Raw genomic sequence first — 16,790 nt, 5'->3', positions numbered from 1 at the left:
GCTAAGACACCACTGAATGGTTGCGATGTAATGGAAGTCTCGAGATTTTCCCCACTTGGGCAGTTCTTGAGAAGTCGTCGTAGCGTGAGATGAGGGGGGGGTTGGATGAAGGGGGAGGGGCGGGTGGCCTTCAGCTGGCAAGGAGAAGAGTCCCAGGACCCTGCTGGCTTCTCCTCCTTTGCCCCCAGACATATGTCCTTCAGTCCAATCAGAGCAAAGCCTGTCTGGCTCCTTCCTTCCCCAGCTAGAGGGTCCGGCCCCTTTCTCCCAGCTCAGACACGGAGGGGGTGTCTGGAGGGCACCCAGCAGGTCCCTTCCGGGCAAAAAAGGTGGACGGCGTTTTCCTGCGGCACCTGTTTTTATTTACACCTTCAGTGCAACCTCCCTGGGGCCAGGCCCCCTTTAGTCCCTAAGGAAAGATCGGACGTTGCTCGGTGAACATTAGCAAGCGCTTGGAGGGACAGGCAGGAAACTCCAAAGGGAGCCCTGGGCCGAATTTCCACCCGGATACCGACCCCCTGAGTCCATCCTCCACACGGGCCTCTCCCATCGCCGAGCCGGCAGCGCAGAGTCCCGTCTCAACGCTGAAAGTGCTACTCATGGATGGGGCTGCGTCCCCCCCAAAAAAGGCACGTCCTCCTGCAACCGGAACAGCTCTGGGACCCTAATGCGCTTCCTGAGACCATCTCCTCAGGCTGTCAAGGGAAGAAGGATGGGCTTGCAAAGAGGCCTCTCAGTCTGGAACGAGACCCCCCCCCCTCCTCAGCCACGCCATTCCGCCCCTCCTGGAGCGGCTAACGCCACCGGCCGTTGCTGCCGGCCTCACCCCGGAGTGTGACCCCGGCCTAGTCATAGAAGACCTCGTCCTCGGAGGGAGAGCTGCTGTCCATGTAGCGCAGGGAGGTGGCGCTCTGCTGCCACCTGTGGGCGTCGGGTGGGCCCACGAGCTTCCCTTCTGCCCTTCCGGAGCTGCGCCACTCCTTCCCTTGCAAGGGTCCGCTTGGGGTGGGGGATTCCTGGTTGGAGAGCGGGAAGGCCTGGAGGCTGCCCGCCAGGGGCGGTGGGCCAAAGAGAAGACTGTCCTGCAGATGGAGGCCTTCCAGATCTGGTTAGAGGAGGAGAAATGGAGGAGGAGGAAGAGGAGGAAGAGAGTCAGAAGAAGGACACACACAGCCAGGGGAACTGCAAGAGAAGCCAAAGGAATGGACCGGTCCTGGGACAAAGGCCGCGGGTCATACCTTGGAGCTGGATCACGTCCTGCGAGCCTCTCCTGTCCTTCCGCTCCTCTTCGTTCAGGGAGGACCAACCGCTCAGGGTGGCTTCCGTGATGGCAAACTGCTCAGCCACACCTGGAGAGGGGCCGGAGAGCTGGCAGGTGAGGCACGGGCGGCCTGGGACAAGGCTGTGGAACGCCCACCCACCCCCCGCACCCCAAAATGCAAGCGCCAGAAGGAGACGGAAGAGAACGGTGGGTACACCAGCCATCCTTGTGCGTTTTCTCCGGGAGGAAGCAAGGGGTGCCCAGTGGCTGCAAACAGAGAGAATGCTGGCCAGACACCCCCTCCTCTCCTCCCCCGGTTCCACCAGCGCCCCTACCCCTCCCTCACCTGCTGCAAACCGAGCCTCCTTCAGCTCGTCGGTCAGCTCCTCGTAGAGCACCTCTTCGCCGGGGGGCTGCCCGCAACCCACGGGGGCAGCGCTCCAGCCCTTCCACTCGATGAGGTGGGCCACGCGTCCTTGGGCCATGGTGGTGGGCTTGGTGACGTGGTCCTTCAGGCTCTGGATGAGGCCTGGAGGGCAGAGGGGAAGCAGGACTGAGGCCAGGCGCCAGCAGACGGGGGAACTCGGGGGAGCCATGGGGACGAATGCCACTCTTGCGCGGGCTCTGCTGCCTTCCCAGCCTTGGGGGGCTTGTGGAGGGTTTCCATGGAAACCAACATCCTCAAGACGTGTTAAGTCTCCCCTGCTGTGCAAAAAAAACGCTTCAGCTGCAATGGAAGAGCCTTTGCAGGGCTGGCCGGATTGTCCTCCCTCAGAAAAGGTGGCGCCCCCTCCCCTTCTCCGGCCCCCTCCACCAAAAAGGAAGCTCCTTTTGAGCTGACCACACCCACACCATCGCCAGTGGAAGAGGAGGATCATCACGTTGGCGGGGGGGATGGGGATCTTGAGGCCTTCTAGTCCACCCTCTGCTCTTCTCAGGAATCCAGATTAAAACTTCTTCTCCGGCGTTACTGCAGCTGCTCTCTCTCGGACAGCTGCCCCAATGCCTTGTAAGCCGTTCCCTTTGGATCGTCCGTGCAGGAAGACCCCACACAGCCCGAGGTGTCTCAGGCACTGTGGCTACCTCCTCTTCCCCCACCCCCACCCCGGCCATAGCAAGGACCCCCGACACCAGACAGGGGCATCCAGTGCCGGCTCTCCTGGCCTTTGGCGTGAGGCTGCCCTGGTGGAGAAGCGCCTCTTTCCATAGTTTCTGTCGGCCGAGGAAATGGCGGAGTTGCCAGATGAGCCCTTGATCCAGAGGGCCTACCTACCCAGCAGGGAGGAGGTAGCAAGGGCTGTCACGTCGTAGGCCGCCAAGGTAGCCCCACCGGACCCCCGTGACGACTTCTGCAGGAAAAAAAAAAAAGTGGGAGAATGGCCTGCTCTATTCCAGCCTGGCAGGTTGCGGGTCTAAACCCGGGGTCTCCAACCTTAGCCACTTTTAAGACTTGGTGGACTTCAACTCCCAGAATTCTCCAGCCAATTATGCCGGCTGGAGCATTCTGGGAGTTGAAGTCCACCAAGTCTTAAAAAGTGGCTAAGGTTGGAGGCCTCTGCACCAACAGAATGGTCTGCCCTCTTCCGCGGGGACATTACCAGCAGCTTCTAACACTCCCTGTCCTGCATTTCAAATCCCTCAGTACTGAATTCTGGGAGTTGAAGTCCACAAGTCTTAAAGTGGCCAAGATTGGAGATCCCGGAAAAACCCAGCCTTGCCCCCAACCTCTTATGGGGACTCCCTGCCAACCAGACCCCGAGGTAGGAGGGGAGGGATTTAACCATTTCTGAAGACCCTCCTGGAAACAGGGTGCAGGGAGGGGCTTCTAGGCATTGCTGCCCCCAATTTGAAATGTCCTTTTCTCCCCCCACCCTTCCGGGAGGTGTGTACTCGATACCATCCTGCCTGTAGTTTCAGCAGCAGGCCTTTAAATTATGCTTCGCGCCCTGCTGTAGGGGTTTGCCACATCCCCGTCGCCGTTTTTGCCCCTCTGCCTTCATGCTTGCGGCTTCCCACCCGACTGCGCGTCAGTTTCACGGTGCGCAGTCTCTCAATGTATCGTTCGTTGTCATTGCCCTGGTGTAGTTTTCATTGTCAAAGAAAACCAGTGTTTGCTTTCGGGAGGATGGTGGGGAAATGGGATAGAAAGGTTTTCCTTAGGCAGCCATCTTAAGGGGAGGGGGGTCCCCTTAAGCCTTTACCTCAGAGTTGCTTTCTTTTGGGGGGGAACCAGGTGGATTCCCGCCTTCCTGGTCCGGCAGCGGGACGTTTCCTCCCTCCTTATGGGCCCTCCTGAGGAATTCTGCAGAAAGAAAGAAAGAAAGAGGCTCAGCAGCAGGCAGGCCAGGCCAGGCTGTGGGATGAGGAAGGGGCCGTGTAGCTAAGACATCTTTTTCCCCAAAAGTCAGGCAATGTGAGGGAGGGAGGGTGTCCCTTGCTCTACTCTGAGTTTGGCCTTCATAGTGTCCACCCTGTCAGCAGCTTGAATGGAATATTGTCATTGTACATATATACACAGTCTACATACAACGAAATTCACATAACACGCAGAGACCAGGCTCAACGTGCACTCACACACACACACACACACACACACACACACAAGACAATCCCCGAATTCCCCGCCCGTTAAAAACACAACAAGCATCCACCCAACAGACCCAAGTAATCCTGTCCAACAGCTCACGGATGGTGGGTCCTTAAGTTCGTCGTTAAGTGCATTTATAGTTCTGGGATTAAAAACTGCTCGGAAAAACGTGTGGTCTGAGTTTTCATTGTTGTGTACCTTCTGCCAGAAGGCAACAGTTCATAAAGATTGTGAGCAGGATGGGAAGAGTCTCTGAGAATGTTGTGCGACTTCCTTCAACAGCGAGATGTGAAGATGTCGCCCAGGGCTGGTAGCTGGAGCCCAATGATATTCTGGGCAGTTTTTAATGATTCTCTGTAGAGCTTTTTTGTCCACTACAGAGCTGCTCCCATACCATGCAAGGATGGTATGGGAGCATGTCAGGATGTTATGCCATATGTCCTGCCGTATGTCAGGACACTCTCAATGGTGCTGCAGTAGTAGGGCAGAAGTAGAGACTGAAATAGATTTTATTTTCCTGAGCAGTCTCAGGAAGTACAGCCTCTTCCTCTGTGCCTTCTTCACAAGCATATTAGCTGTCCAATGCACGCACCGGGGTGTCCATCCTGGGAGGAGCTGGTCCTCTCCAGTGACCCCTAGGTTATCCTGGGGCCTTTGGCTGCTCTGTGCGGCTCTCTGCACCCAAAGTTGCAGGCAAGGGGTCAAGATGCCCTTGCTGGCTGGTCACACTTCCTACCACTTTCTTTGCAGAAGGAAGGCAGCCGGGAAGGGGGGCGGGGGGCTTCTTTTAGGACCCGCAACACCTGGGAATCCCAATTTCAAAAAAGGCAACTTGACTTGGAAAAAAGCACTTTGGAGACAACCATGCCCTGGAGGACTGGAGAACCTCCATAGACCGTATCCGGACTCTTTGAAAGGGCATCTTCTAGCTGAGATGGAAACTCTGCATCCCATAATCACTCTCGCCTAACAGCACAGGGAACTAGCCCCCCAAGGGATGGGAAAGACGGGTTTCCTGCACACACACAAAAATCCATTTTCAGGACTGATCTCTGGGTAATGAAAGTTGCTTCCAGGTTTCTAGTCCTCATCTTGGACCTTGGTTGTTTCTAAACTGTCTGGGCACCCATTTTGTCATACTGCTTGCCAAAAGAAACCCATCCGATAGGCTGCTCTTAATCCTACATTCCTATATTAGTCCTATATTCGGTCACTTAGTCCCCAGGGGTCTCCAACCTTGGCAACTTTTAAGACGGGTGGATTTCAACTCCCAGAGTTCCTCACCCAGCAAAGCTGGGAGTTGAAGCCCGCCGGTCTTAAAAGTTGCCACGGTTGGAGACCCCTGACTTAGTGCCGTGCCCCAAGCCCCGCGACCTTTTGGGTCACTGTGGGGGGTTCTTCTGCAGACCAGAGAGGGCGTGGTTTGTGTGCTACCTACATCCTGCAAATGGGGCTTTGCTTGTTTGCACCTTTCTGGACCAGTGTCCATCCATGGGTGTGTGTGTGTGTGTGTGTGTGTTGTTTTGGGGGATTCCTGACAGAAAAATTGGGGGTTTCTGCAAGTAGCTGGTGGTCAAAACAAGGCTGGCTCTTGGCTGCCTTCTTTCTCCCTGGGCTGGGACTATTTTTTTTCCATCACATCTGTCCCCCTGCAGACTTCACCTGCCCCCCTTCCCTTGGGGGAACCTGCCTGCTGCTACACAGGCTTTCTTGCGGGAGTTTCTGGCCCCATCTTCCTCCTACCTTACAGGTGGGGTTTGCAAACACCCTTCCTCCCCGCCCTTGCCATGGTACTACGCAAAAGCGCTGCTGAGGAAGGAAATGCTCTCCAGCGTCCTCTAAGAGGAAAGATGTACACCGTTTGTACATGTACAGAATGCAGAAAGACCACTGCAGCGTTTTCAGCCTTTGGACGGCTGAAAGATCCGGGCGTTTCGGCAAAGTGGGCTGAGCCGAGGGAGGCGATCCCATCTCGCCTCCGTCCCAAATCGGGAACCACTTCCACAGACACCCGCCCCCCCACCGGTTCCCCTCATCCTTTTAAGCTACAAGGGTGCAGACATAGACCGGGACGGTACGTGGAGGCGCAAAAATATATATATATATAAAATAAATAAATTCCCCAGATTGAGCCAAGGTGGTCTAGAGCTCCACCCGCCCCCGGGCGCGCCTTTCTCCGGCTGCGGGAGCGCAGACCCCGCTTTTGCAGGGAGCAGCCTCAAGCCCCGACCTCGCGGTCGCCCTGCGGGGAACGTGAGCCCGAGCGGGGGCAGCTCACCTTTGGTCGCGCACGAGCCCATGGCGGGGTGGCGGCGGCGGCGGCGGCGGCGGCGGGTGGGTGGGGGCGTGCCGGAGCCGCCGGCCGCATCGAGGAGGGGCCCCGGAGGAGGAGGAGGAGCCGTCGTTCGCTCGGTGCCTGCTGGCCCTTCAAACGGCCTCTGGGCTGGTGGAAAGGTGGAGCGGTCCGGCGCTGGAGGGGGCTACCTCCGCCGCCTGTCCTCCCCCCACTTCCAAAAGGACGGAGCAGAAGGGATTCGGGGAGGGGAGCGATGGGCCTCGCCCCCTAAAGTCGCTCAGGGGCCGGGCATCCCCCCCCTCCAAAAAAGCCCCAGATGCCCAAAAGGAGCTGCACCCCAGCGCTTCCCCCCTCTCCCTTTATGGGGGGGGGGCTCCCTGGTGCTCCTCTCCTGGCCGGAGGTCTCATTCGCGCCCCCAGCTCGCAGGAGCTAAAGCCCAGCCGGGAATTGCGGGCCTCAGCAGTCCCGCCTCCACGGAGGTCGCTGGAGCTCCGCGGCTTTCCACGGCCCCCGAGGAAGGGTGGGGGGGACGGCGGCCTTGGAAGGGGTGCTCCATCGGTCGTGCTAGCGGTCCCCCCCCTCCCCCGCCGAGAAGCTGGCCCTGTGGCGCTTCCTCCCTCCCAGGACCGCCCCCCGCTCCCACGTCGCCTGCAGCTGCGGGCGGGCGATGCTTCGCGTCAAGGCGGTCCTTTCCTTACCGAGCCTCGGCGATCGTGCCAAGCCGAGCCTTGGGACGGCAGGCCCGGGTAGCCCAAACCTCCGCTCCAAGCCCCGGGAAGCCCCGAGATCGGGAGTTAGGAGCGTCCGGGCATGGCAGGGTAGCCTCCCACGGAGCTTTGGGGCAACAGTTGGAACCCGGGCAAGGCGGGATCAGCTCATGCGTGGCCCTGATCATCCAGGAGGAGGAGGACGGGGGGGGGGGAAAGCAAAGAAATCCGGGGTTCCTTCCACGCCGTGGGGCCAAAAAGGCATCCCAGCCACCCTTTGGGGAGCCCGGCAGCACCTGCTGGCCTGGGGAGCGTGGGAGCGGTTGCTCGGAGCCTTCCACGGGCTCTTGGGGTTGCTTGGGGAGGCAGGAGGCACTTTGGGGAGAGGAAATCGCGCGTGGGGAAGGGGATCTGGAGCGGCGGCCAATCAGTACTTCCCCCCTCCGGGCCCCCAATTTGTAAACCAATCGACACACTGTATTATACATATATGCATATATGCATACATGCATATACATACATACATACATATAGAAGATGGCTTGATGTTTTTATGTTCTGTTTATGTTTGTCTTAAAAACCAATAGAAATTAATAAATCAAAAAAAGGAAAAAAATAAAAAAAGAACTCCCCCTCCCATATATCCCGATCATGGATCTACCCCCCCCCCACGCCCCCTTCGCACCGCCCGCGAGCCCCAAGCGCTCCCTCCTTCCTCTTAGTCTAAACACCTGTGCCTGCTTGGCGGCTCTAGCCCCGCCCCACCCTCGCCGCGTCACGGTTCGATCCCAACCAATCGGGGAAAGGAAAGAAAGGGCGGGTCCCTGAGCAAGGCGGGGCCGCCAAATGGGAGGGAAGGTTCAAATAGCAGCCGGGGCGGCCCGAGGGCGGTTTGCGGTAGGCTAGAGCGTCTCCATGGAGGAAAAGTGAGTGAGTCACCGGCGACCCTTCTAGGAACCCGGTGGGTGGGAAGGGAGCAGCCTCGGCGCAGGTCACCTGACCCCTCGGGAGCCAATGAGGTTGCCTTGTTCTGGCGGGAAAAAATGGCCGAGGCCGGGCCCTGAGGCACGCGTTGCTGAGTCCACGCGAAGCCTGCGGGACGGCGGCTGAGGCCCCGCCGAACAAGCCCGGCTTTGCCTCGCGCGCCCCGCCGGGGTTGAGCCGCCTCCTCCTGCTACTCCAGAGGCGGGTTTTGCGGGTTCTTTTTCCAGGTGCGGCGATGGCATCCACTCCGTCGAGTGCCTGGAGAAGAACTTCGTGAGTGGCCGGGCCGGGGGCGTCTCTTTATGGCGGCCGACCGAAAGTTTCCTCCCCCCTCCACCCGCCCCTCAGCGCAAGCCGCGCTCGCTGCCGGGCCTCGGGCCTGTTTTGAGCGCCCTTGGCAGCTGGGGGGGGGTCGCCTCTTTCTGGGGGGGGAGGCTTGTGTGTGGTGGGCGGGGGGCCAATAAAATATAGAGGGGGGGAGAGAAGGGGGAAGGGGCAGAGAGGGGGGAGAGAGGAGGGACACACACATATATTCCAAAAGTGTTTCTCCCCCCCCCCAAAAAAAACCGCATATCATCTCCCCTCCCTTCCCCAAAAGCAGGCCCTTTACTTCAGGAAGGAGCCCTGCAGCTCAATTCTCTTTCTTCCCCCAGATGGCTTTGCAAAAGAAAATGGAAGACGACTTCTCCCAAGTGGAGACCATTCAGATGAAGGTAGGCACGGAACCGGCCTCCTTGGGGGCAGCCAGAGCAGCCTCTTGCCCTCTGGGACGCAGGAGGAGGGATGGGAGCCCCCTGGGAGGGGATCTTATTTTCCTGGCCAGAGAAAGACAGGTTGCAAATAGCGTGGAAAGTTTGGACATTTTTCTATAGTACCCTCCATCACCTTCTCGGGTTGCAGGAAAAAAAAACACCTTTGCCTGTTAACGCCTGTGAAAAATGAAGGCTTTTCATTGGCACTTAGCACAACAGTGACTCTCTTCTACGTCCACGGAAAATAGGCCGCTGTAACTTGGTTCCTTTTGCTCTCTTGACGGTTTTACTTCCTCGGAATCAGTGGTGGGATTCACATTTTCTTTACTACCAGTTCTGTGGGCGTGGCAGGGGAAGGTTACTGCAAAATCCCCGTTCCCCACCCCACTAATTCATTTAATTTATTTGGTTTGTCAATTGCTTACAAGATAATAGGCATAAGTAAAAAAACATGAATACATGGATACATATAAGAAAAAAACAATTCAACAGGGACAGTAGGCACATTGGTGTGATTATGCACACCCCTAACTAATCTGCTTTCCAGCTCTGTTTTCCACAGGACAACCAAAGGAGACCCAGCCGATCAGCTGGGACTCAATGGGAGGCAGGGAAGGGATGAGGGTGGCGGGGCCAGTCAGAGGTGGGATTGGCCGGTTCTCCGAACGACTCAAAATTTACGCTACCGGTTCTCCAGAACTGGTCAGAACCTGCTGAAGACCCACCTCTGCTCCGAATCCTTCTGTACCGGCGTTCACTTCTCATGTCTCTCTAACAATTTCTTTTTTGCTTTCTGCCTGTTGGCTTCTGAGAGTTAGGCCATAATGCCTTGAAGGGCTGGGTTTTGCAGCTTATCCTCGGGGGCTGTGAAATTGCCGTTCTTGCTCTACGTAGAAGATGGGAGGGAAATAGAATAGGGGGGAAAGGTTTAAGTGATCGCAGGTAGAATTATGTCGTCCTCCTACTGAAACCTGAGCCGGGTTTTGAAGAGTGCGCGCCCCGTATTTTTGGCCCAGGTCAAAGCTTTGAGTGCCGACTGGGAGGAACGACACCATCAGTTGAAGGTAGAGCAAGAAAAGGTGGCAGAACTGGAAGCGCAGATCAAGCTGCTGAATACCAAGCAGGAAGAAGTCATGGCTTCCCTTCAAGCCGACATGCTCCATGCTGCCAGCCAGATCCAGGAGAAGGAAGAGCTGGCAGAGCGGCTCAGGTCAGAAGTTGCCTTCCTGGAGAAGAGGGTGAGGGTGGCCTGTGAGGAGGCTGCCGGGAGCGCTGCTGAACTGGAGAAAGGAGCTCACGAGGCCCGGCTGGCTTTGGAGGCCACGCTGGCTTCCCTCTGTCCACAGCTGGACAGAGAGGAAGTAGCCAGGGAGACCCTTCAGTCCGAGCAGGAGGCCCTGCCACCGCGGCAGCATCATGTGCAGTTCCTGTATGGACAGGACGCCAAGGGCCCAAGAAAGGCCGAAGGAGCGGAAGCCACAGCAGCAGCAGCAGAGGCTCCGCAAGGGCTGCCGCAGGAGGCAGTGGGTGGCCTCCAGGAAGAGGTGAGCTCTCTGCGGAAAGGATTGATGGTCCTTGTGCTGGAGGACAGTTCAGTTCAGGGGATCTCTGTGGAGGACTCGCTCTCCTCTCCGGATGTGGGATGGGGAGGGACTCCTTTCCTCGGGGCACAATTGCTCTAGCTTTAGATAAAGCTAAACTGGCAAGGGAGTAGTATCTCGATGATCTCAGGCTTCCCCTTCAGCCAGTGCTGGAGGAGGACAAGGCTGGTTTCCCTCAGCGGTCTGAGGCCAGGTCTTTTGCTTCTACAGGTCTCTAGGTTCCCTTGATCCCGACATCTTCCCCAAGCAGGCCTGTAGGTAGCCTGTTCCAACCTTCTCACTCACTGAGGTGGCCTCTTCGGGCTCACGGGTGTGGGAGAAGTGGCTTTCCTGCATGGGCTGGCTGAGAGCCAGGCTTCCTGACCCTTTGGCACTGTTGGTTTCTGGGAAGAGAGTTGGAAATCCCGGGTGTTGCGAAGGATCACCCTTCGGAACAGGGTGCAAGAAGCAGGGTCCCCTGGCTGTCATCCCCTTCAAAGGAAATGCCCCTTGGGAGCACCATCCAGCGAAATGACCGTTTTTGCAACACTGTTTTGTTTTTTTCCCCCACAGGCCAAGCCCAGAGCCAGCAGGGGTGCGTGGGTGTTACTTTCTTTGTCCACCGATTTTCTTTTGTCTCCCGAAACACATGCCCCTGGGTCCCTGGAGCCACTGGTCAAGGCAACGTCAAGCTGTGTCCAGAAGCCCACTCTGCTTTCAGAACTGCAGAGGGGTCTCTTTGAGAGTCCCTTCTGGGAAAGGCTTCTGCAGCCCGAAAGGGGTGAAAATTGTTACTTCTGCCTTGTTACCGGCGGTCTTTTTTCTGAGGTGCATCCCGCTGAAGCGGACCGTCACTTTGAGTGTTGAATAAAAAATGTGCACACCTGCAAAGCCAAAGCACGCCCTTCTTTCAGCCAGCGCAAAGAGGCAGGGCACTGCGGGGGTCCTGGGGATGCGTCGGTCCCCTCTTTTGCCCAGGCGCCAAGTTTCTTTGCCCCCTTCCAGGGGGCAGCCATATCTGGGATGCAGGCAGCCATATCTGGGAGGGCCACCAGGGGGTGCTCTTGTACCAACCGATTTCTCCAGCCTTTCTGGGTGGTTGGGAGGGCAGCTGCAGAATTGCTCGCGCAAACTTTCTCTCGATTATGGAGTGGGTGATGCTACGCTCCCCGTCTTCTTCGGAATAGATAGCCAAATCCCACCTGCCCTCTTTGGGGACTTAGGCTGAATTTCCGTCCACGGAGACCTTGCCAAGGTGACCCTTGGAAAGGTTGAGAGAAAGCAGCCCGCGCGTAAACAGGTGCAGCTTTCTGAAGGGAGCAGAAACTTCACGGGGATTGTCGGACCTGTTGTTTCCCCACTCTATAAATGCATTCGGGGCTTTTTTGACCCTCAAAACATGGGCAGGGAATCCAGAAGGCGGCTGTTGAGGCTGCCCCAGCATGTGAGGTGATAACAGATAATCCGAGTTGGAAGGGACCTTGTAGGTCGTCTAGTCCAACCCCCTGCCCAAGTGGGCTTTTTCCTCCTTCCAGTTCCTCCCCTGGGCTTTGGCTCAGGTTCAGCCCTGGGTGCAATCTGGCCGGGCAGAGAAGCCCCTCCTCCTCCTCCTCCTCCACATGGATTCTTTCTGAACCAGCAGATTAGACAATTAGGGCCTCCTTTCATTCCTCTTACTGCTGTTCTTCCTCACGGTTGCCGATTATGGCTGCTTTTAGAATTTTATTGGTAGATTTTGCTGCACATCATCATTTTCTGTTTTAAGTGCTTTATGGTAACATAATGAAAAACTGGTACAAATTCCTCAGGGCATGGAACATTTTTCTCCTCCATAAATTTACCTCCCTCCTGACACACTGATGCAATTAAAGCCAGAGCCAACCCACCACATTTCTGGGGCAGCAAATTCCACCCAGATCTTCTCCATCCCCGTCTGTTTCCAACGGGTGACCGCAGAACTTTTCTGCCACCAAGGAATGCAGAAAAAAATATATCTGTAGCCGCTTCCTCCTCCCAGCCGTTCCTAATTTACAAACCCGTTGTGGCTCCTTGTAGCAGACTTGTATTCCCCTCGACTGGAAAAATAAAATAAAATCTGGTGCATTGCTTGCCAAGGATTGCGGAGCTAACCCACACTTGGAATTCCACGCTGCGCTCTACACGGTGCCAGTTGCCTCTTTCCCGCTCCCAGAAATGACCCAAACTTGTTTCCTGCATGACTGCCCACGGGGGGGGGTCTCAGGAGGGTCTTGCTATGCAACCTCTGGACTGTCCACTTTACAGGAGCATTAGAAAGATAACACGGCATCCAGCCAGGGAAATGCCACTATGTTTCAATCCATGCTCGGTCAAGAGTCAATCGCTCTTTCCTACTAAAGGAATGTGCGAGGAGGCACCGTCCTGGCTGCCGACCCTGTAATTATGTGGAGAGAGAAGGGCAAAGGATTCTTCTGGTCTGATTGCAAGGCCCGGTCAGAAACTGGGCCTCGCAATCGATGTGCAGCCTAGCGCAGCTTTTTTTTTGCTAAACTTAAAAGAGTCCTGCAAAGACGGGTATCTAACCGGATCCTTTTTCTTAAAAAAGCACAATTGCATCGTAGCCCTCGGCAGCAAACTTAAGTTTTCAAAAAATGGGAAGAATGCGGAATAAGATGGATGGTCCAGTCCAATGTGTGTGAAATGCTGCAGGATGCCTGGTTTAATGAGAGGAGCTGGAGGGGGGGGATGGAAATGGGGGTTCTGCTTTCTCCTCTTCCTCCTTGGCTTCTTGTGGATCCTTGCTGAAGCTTCCTACAACTAGAAGTCACAAAATACGAACTATATGAGATCTAATTAGCGTGGTGCTTTGGGTCTGTCCACTTGGGAAAGGCCTTGATTTTTTTAAAAAAACTCAAAGCAACTTGTCCAAAGTGTTTATTTAAAATAAAAATATAAAAAGGGTGGTAATTGCAATTGGTCTGGGTGGATTTGAACAGGCAGTTGGCTTCCTTGTGTTTATTAGGGGGAGGTGGGGAGAGAAAGGGACAATTTATCCTGAATCCCCACAGTATCACCCCCTGCCCTTGTTATCTGGACCCACTGTACTTGGGGCTCCGTAGAAAATGTGACTACAGGTTAACAAGAGTTGGAAGGGACCTTGTAGGTCATCTAGTCCAACCCCCTTGGGCTGCTGAACTGAGGCGGCCTTTTGTCCCTCCTTTCAAGCTGCAGTCCCCGGTGGGGGTTTCGGACACGTGTGAACACCGTCCTTTGCCTTCCTCTGCCCTGGTTTGTGGCGGGTGTGTTTGTGTGTGGAGTGAGTGGGGCTGCTGGGACACCCCCCCCCCCAAGGAGGAGCAGAAGCAGCTGGGCGGCCTGTTTTCCCAGGGCTGCCTTTAGTGGCCCTTTTGGAAACGTTGTTATTCGGGATCCCTGTTACAGTTTCAATCTTGGTTTCCTGCATTTAGGCTGGTTGGTTGGTTGGTTTGCATGCCCTTGTGAGCCTCGGTGCAAAGACAAACACACACACACACGCGTGTGTTGGCATTTTTTTAAAACCCTCTTCGGTGGGGGGGGGCTTCCCTTGGCCCCCGACCCCCTCCCTCCCTCCCTCTTCCTCGGGGACGTGGGCACGCAGCAGCAACAACTCGTTGGAAATGAACGCAGGGAATGGCGGAAACGGGCCCCGCCGCCTTTTATACTTGTGGACAAGTCAAAGCCGCGCGCGGAGAGGCGAGTTTTCCGCTCTTCTCCTCCAGGGGGCGCAGCGGTGCTCGGTGACGTCACCCGCATCTCGTGGGAAACGAAAAGGCGGGAAACGGAGCGGTGGAGGAAGAAGAAGAGGAGGAGGAGGAGGAGGAAGAGGCCGCCCCGGGTGGGTCTCCTCTCTGCGGGGCGACGCAGGCTCTCCTCGCGGCCTTTCTGCCGGGGCTCCAGTCTCCGGCCCTGCCGAGGCCCGCAATTCCCGGCTGGGCTTTGGCTCCTGTGAGCTGGGCGCGCGAATGAGACCCCCGGCCAGGAGAGGAGCACCAGGGAGCCCCCCCCCCACATAAAGGGAGAGGGGGGAAGCGCTGGGGTGCAGCTCCCTCGGCTGAGGGACCCCCCTTTATCTCCCCCCCCAAGCACCAGATTCCCCTCTGGTCTCTTGGACAGGGGGGTCCCATCCGTCCAGTGTGTGGATTTATGGAAGAAATAATAATAATAATAACAACAACAACAATAATAAATCAAGAAATTGCAGCTTCCTGCATTAACTCCAGCAGAACTGCAAAAAACTGCTCTGTTTGGAACATGGTACATCTTAAGGTACTTGGTGGATATCTAAGATGCTGGCAGCAACTCCTATCAACCATCATCAGCACCAGACAATGATATTTTTGATGCATTTTTGAATGTTCAGTTGACTGAGTTTCATGTTTAATGAATAAAGTGAATAATAGTAATAATAACAACCTAGTTAATACCTAGGATGCTGGCAGCATCTCGTATCAACCATCAGTGCCAGTCAATGATATTTGTGATAAGATTTTTTAAATGTTCAGCTGACCGAGTTTCTTGTTTAATGATTAAAAGTTTATAATAATAAACAGGATGATAAAAATAACAAAATATTGTGATTTGCAAATGGAAGTGCTATTGTGGAGGAAGAAATAAATAGTTGTACCAATCATAATAGGAGCCCTTGGAACAATACCCAAAGGGCTACCTGGATATGTGGAAATGTTGAACTTATTAGACCTGAATTAGACTTTACAAAAAAACAACAACACTCTTTTTGGAACTGCCTACATACTCAGGCGTTACCTTAACAACTCCTAAGACCTTGGTTAGGACTTGAGCTATTAAGTTTTTACCAGTCCTAGACTGAATCAATTGAAGATTAAAGCTTAAATAATAATAGTGGAGCCCTTGGAGCAATACCCAAAGGGCTGCCTAGATACGTGGAAATTTTGAACTTCATACCTGAATATTCTGACTTTGGGGGAAAAAAAACAAGCCATCTTACTCAGAACTGCCTATATACTGAGGCGTTACCTTAACAGCTCTTAGGTCCTTGGTTAGGACTTGAACTGCTAAGTTTTTACCAATCCCAGACTGAATTGAATTGAAGATGAAATCTTTAATAATGATGACGATGACATTAAAAAAGAGGCGACGGAGCAAAGACGGCAGGAATCTCCTGTTCCTGCTAGCTGCTCCAGGGTGTTGGTGGGGAGGGACCCCCCCAAGTTTCCTTCCCCCACCCACCCTCCCCCTTCAGGTTCCCCATTCCCGCTCTAAAGAAGGCAGCAATCTCAGGGCTGGGGGCCAAAGGCAGGCCATTCCCACCCCCTTTCCTGGCTTCCCAGGTTGGCGGTGCTCAGTTTCAGTTTGCAGAATTGCCTCTTGGTCTCCACTTCTTTGCACCTTTCCCCCTCTTTGAGGTGCAGTGCTGGAGGAGGCCGTTTGAGGCTTTTTCCACCTTCGCTCTTAACCTCTCCAAATGTTTTGAAGACACACATAGTCCTTTCCCTGTGTCAGTGGAAAGGGAGGGTTTGTTAGCCTACTTCCAGCTAGGATTGGAATACTTGAATCAAAAATAGACATTCTTCATTGTGGCTTAAAGGGGGAGAAAAGTGGAAAGACCAAACTGTTGTCAGGACAGGAACATAAATCAGAGATAATTGCATGTTAGTGTTTATAGAGAACGCAACTGAGGGGGAAAAAAAAAGAAAATAAATGGAAGGCCGAGGTCTGCAGCTGATTAAAGGGCGGCCTGAAAACCCTGTTATATAAATCCGGTGTCACTTCTTATAGGAACATGATGTCTCACTAAGGGATTATTCTAAAATCTCTCAAACAAGCTTTGGAGATAAGTATTGTCTGATTGCAACAGATTTGTAGCAAGTATTTTTATAGCACTTAACCGCAGGCCTTCTGTTATAGATTACGGTGATCTGTTCGCTTAGAAGGAATGTTTTAGTCGAAGTGAATGATACGTCGGTGTTTGGAGAGGGGCTCTGCAAACAGCTGGGCTTCTGGCCTGTTTTGAGGGAAAGGTGAAAGAATTGAGGCAGAGGAAAAAGAAACAGGCTGCAGGAAATACTGTAGTACAAAATTGCGAATTCACCACGGCGCTAGTCTTCCTTAAGCTTCCATAAGGCATCATACGTTTTCTGTTAAATAAAGAGAAGGCTCGAAAGTTTGTTTTGCCTCACTGAATTAAAATTTCACTCTCCTTTACATCACATATTTAATTTTAGAGGCAGAGCGTCTTCACACTGCTAATTGCAGATAATTTGGCAAAAGCTTAGTATCCCAAACCTGTTTCTTTAAACAACTTACTGTCAGTACTGTCAATTTACTCTTGTTATTTAACCTGGATAAAGCACTGTTGTCAGATGTTTTGCTTCAAATCTTTGATTTCTGTAAAAATAAATTGAAAAAGTGGACAAATCCAATAATATAGACAACTGCTCCTTTTCCTCAAGGGTTCTAGTGTTACAGTTAATTAGGTAGCTTCCATCTTTAATAAGGCCCTGATTAAACCTAAAATTGTCAGTTTTATAAAATGGGCCAGCCATTTTATGTTTTAAGTCCCTCTCATACATCTAGCATAGTTTTTTTTATTTTTTTATGTGAATGGAAAATGCCACTGAGATAC

The 16,790-nt window shown here is 54.1% G+C and overlaps 2 protein-coding genes across 4 annotated transcripts; one reads left to right on the top strand and one right to left on the bottom strand.

Moving 5' to 3' along the window:
• Positions 1-176: 176 nt before the first annotated feature.
• On the bottom strand, positions 177-6,745 carry FAM131C (family with sequence similarity 131 member C). 2 transcript variants are annotated; one of them, XM_087914777.1, is made up of 7 exons: positions 6,127-6,745; positions 3,463-3,563; positions 2,535-2,610; positions 1,608-1,790; positions 1,239-1,349; positions 827-1,105; positions 177-695 (listed from the first exon to the last, which is right to left on the bottom strand). In XM_087914777.1, the coding sequence occupies exons 1-6, from the start codon at positions 6,146-6,148 to the stop codon at positions 846-848; spliced, it is 753 nt and encodes a 250-aa protein (XP_087770903.1). In that variant the 5' UTR covers positions 6,149-6,745; the 3' UTR covers positions 177-695; positions 827-845. The 2 variants fall into 2 exon arrangements, with proteins under 2 accessions (XP_087770903.1, XP_026571536.2); XM_026715751.2 differs by having other exon boundaries at positions 177-1,105; positions 6,127-6,744.
• Positions 6,746-7,693: 948 nt separating this feature from the next.
• LOC113446209 (uncharacterized) lies at positions 7,694-11,060 on the top strand. 2 transcript variants are annotated; one of them, XM_026715752.2, is made up of 5 exons: positions 7,694-7,778; positions 8,064-8,109; positions 8,490-8,549; positions 9,605-10,132; positions 10,742-11,060. In XM_026715752.2, the coding sequence occupies exons 1-5, from the start codon at positions 7,768-7,770 to the stop codon at positions 11,033-11,035; spliced, it is 939 nt and encodes a 312-aa protein (XP_026571537.2). In that variant the 5' UTR covers positions 7,694-7,767; the 3' UTR covers positions 11,036-11,060. The 2 variants fall into 2 exon arrangements, with proteins under 2 accessions (XP_026571537.2, XP_087770910.1); XM_087914784.1 differs by lacking the exons at positions 7,694-7,778; positions 8,064-8,109 and adding an exon at positions 7,944-8,063.
• The last annotated feature ends 5,730 nt before the right edge of the window (positions 11,061-16,790 follow it).

Source organism: Pseudonaja textilis, chromosome 18 (genome assembly GCF_049901715.1).
Source record: "Pseudonaja textilis isolate UNSWEBS1 chromosome 18, rPseTex1.2, whole genome shotgun sequence".
Classification (NCBI taxonomy): domain Eukaryota; kingdom Metazoa; phylum Chordata; class Lepidosauria; order Squamata; family Elapidae; genus Pseudonaja; species Pseudonaja textilis.
Note: the sequence above shows the minus strand (reverse complement) of the source record. Positions and strands in the feature narration are given on the sequence as shown.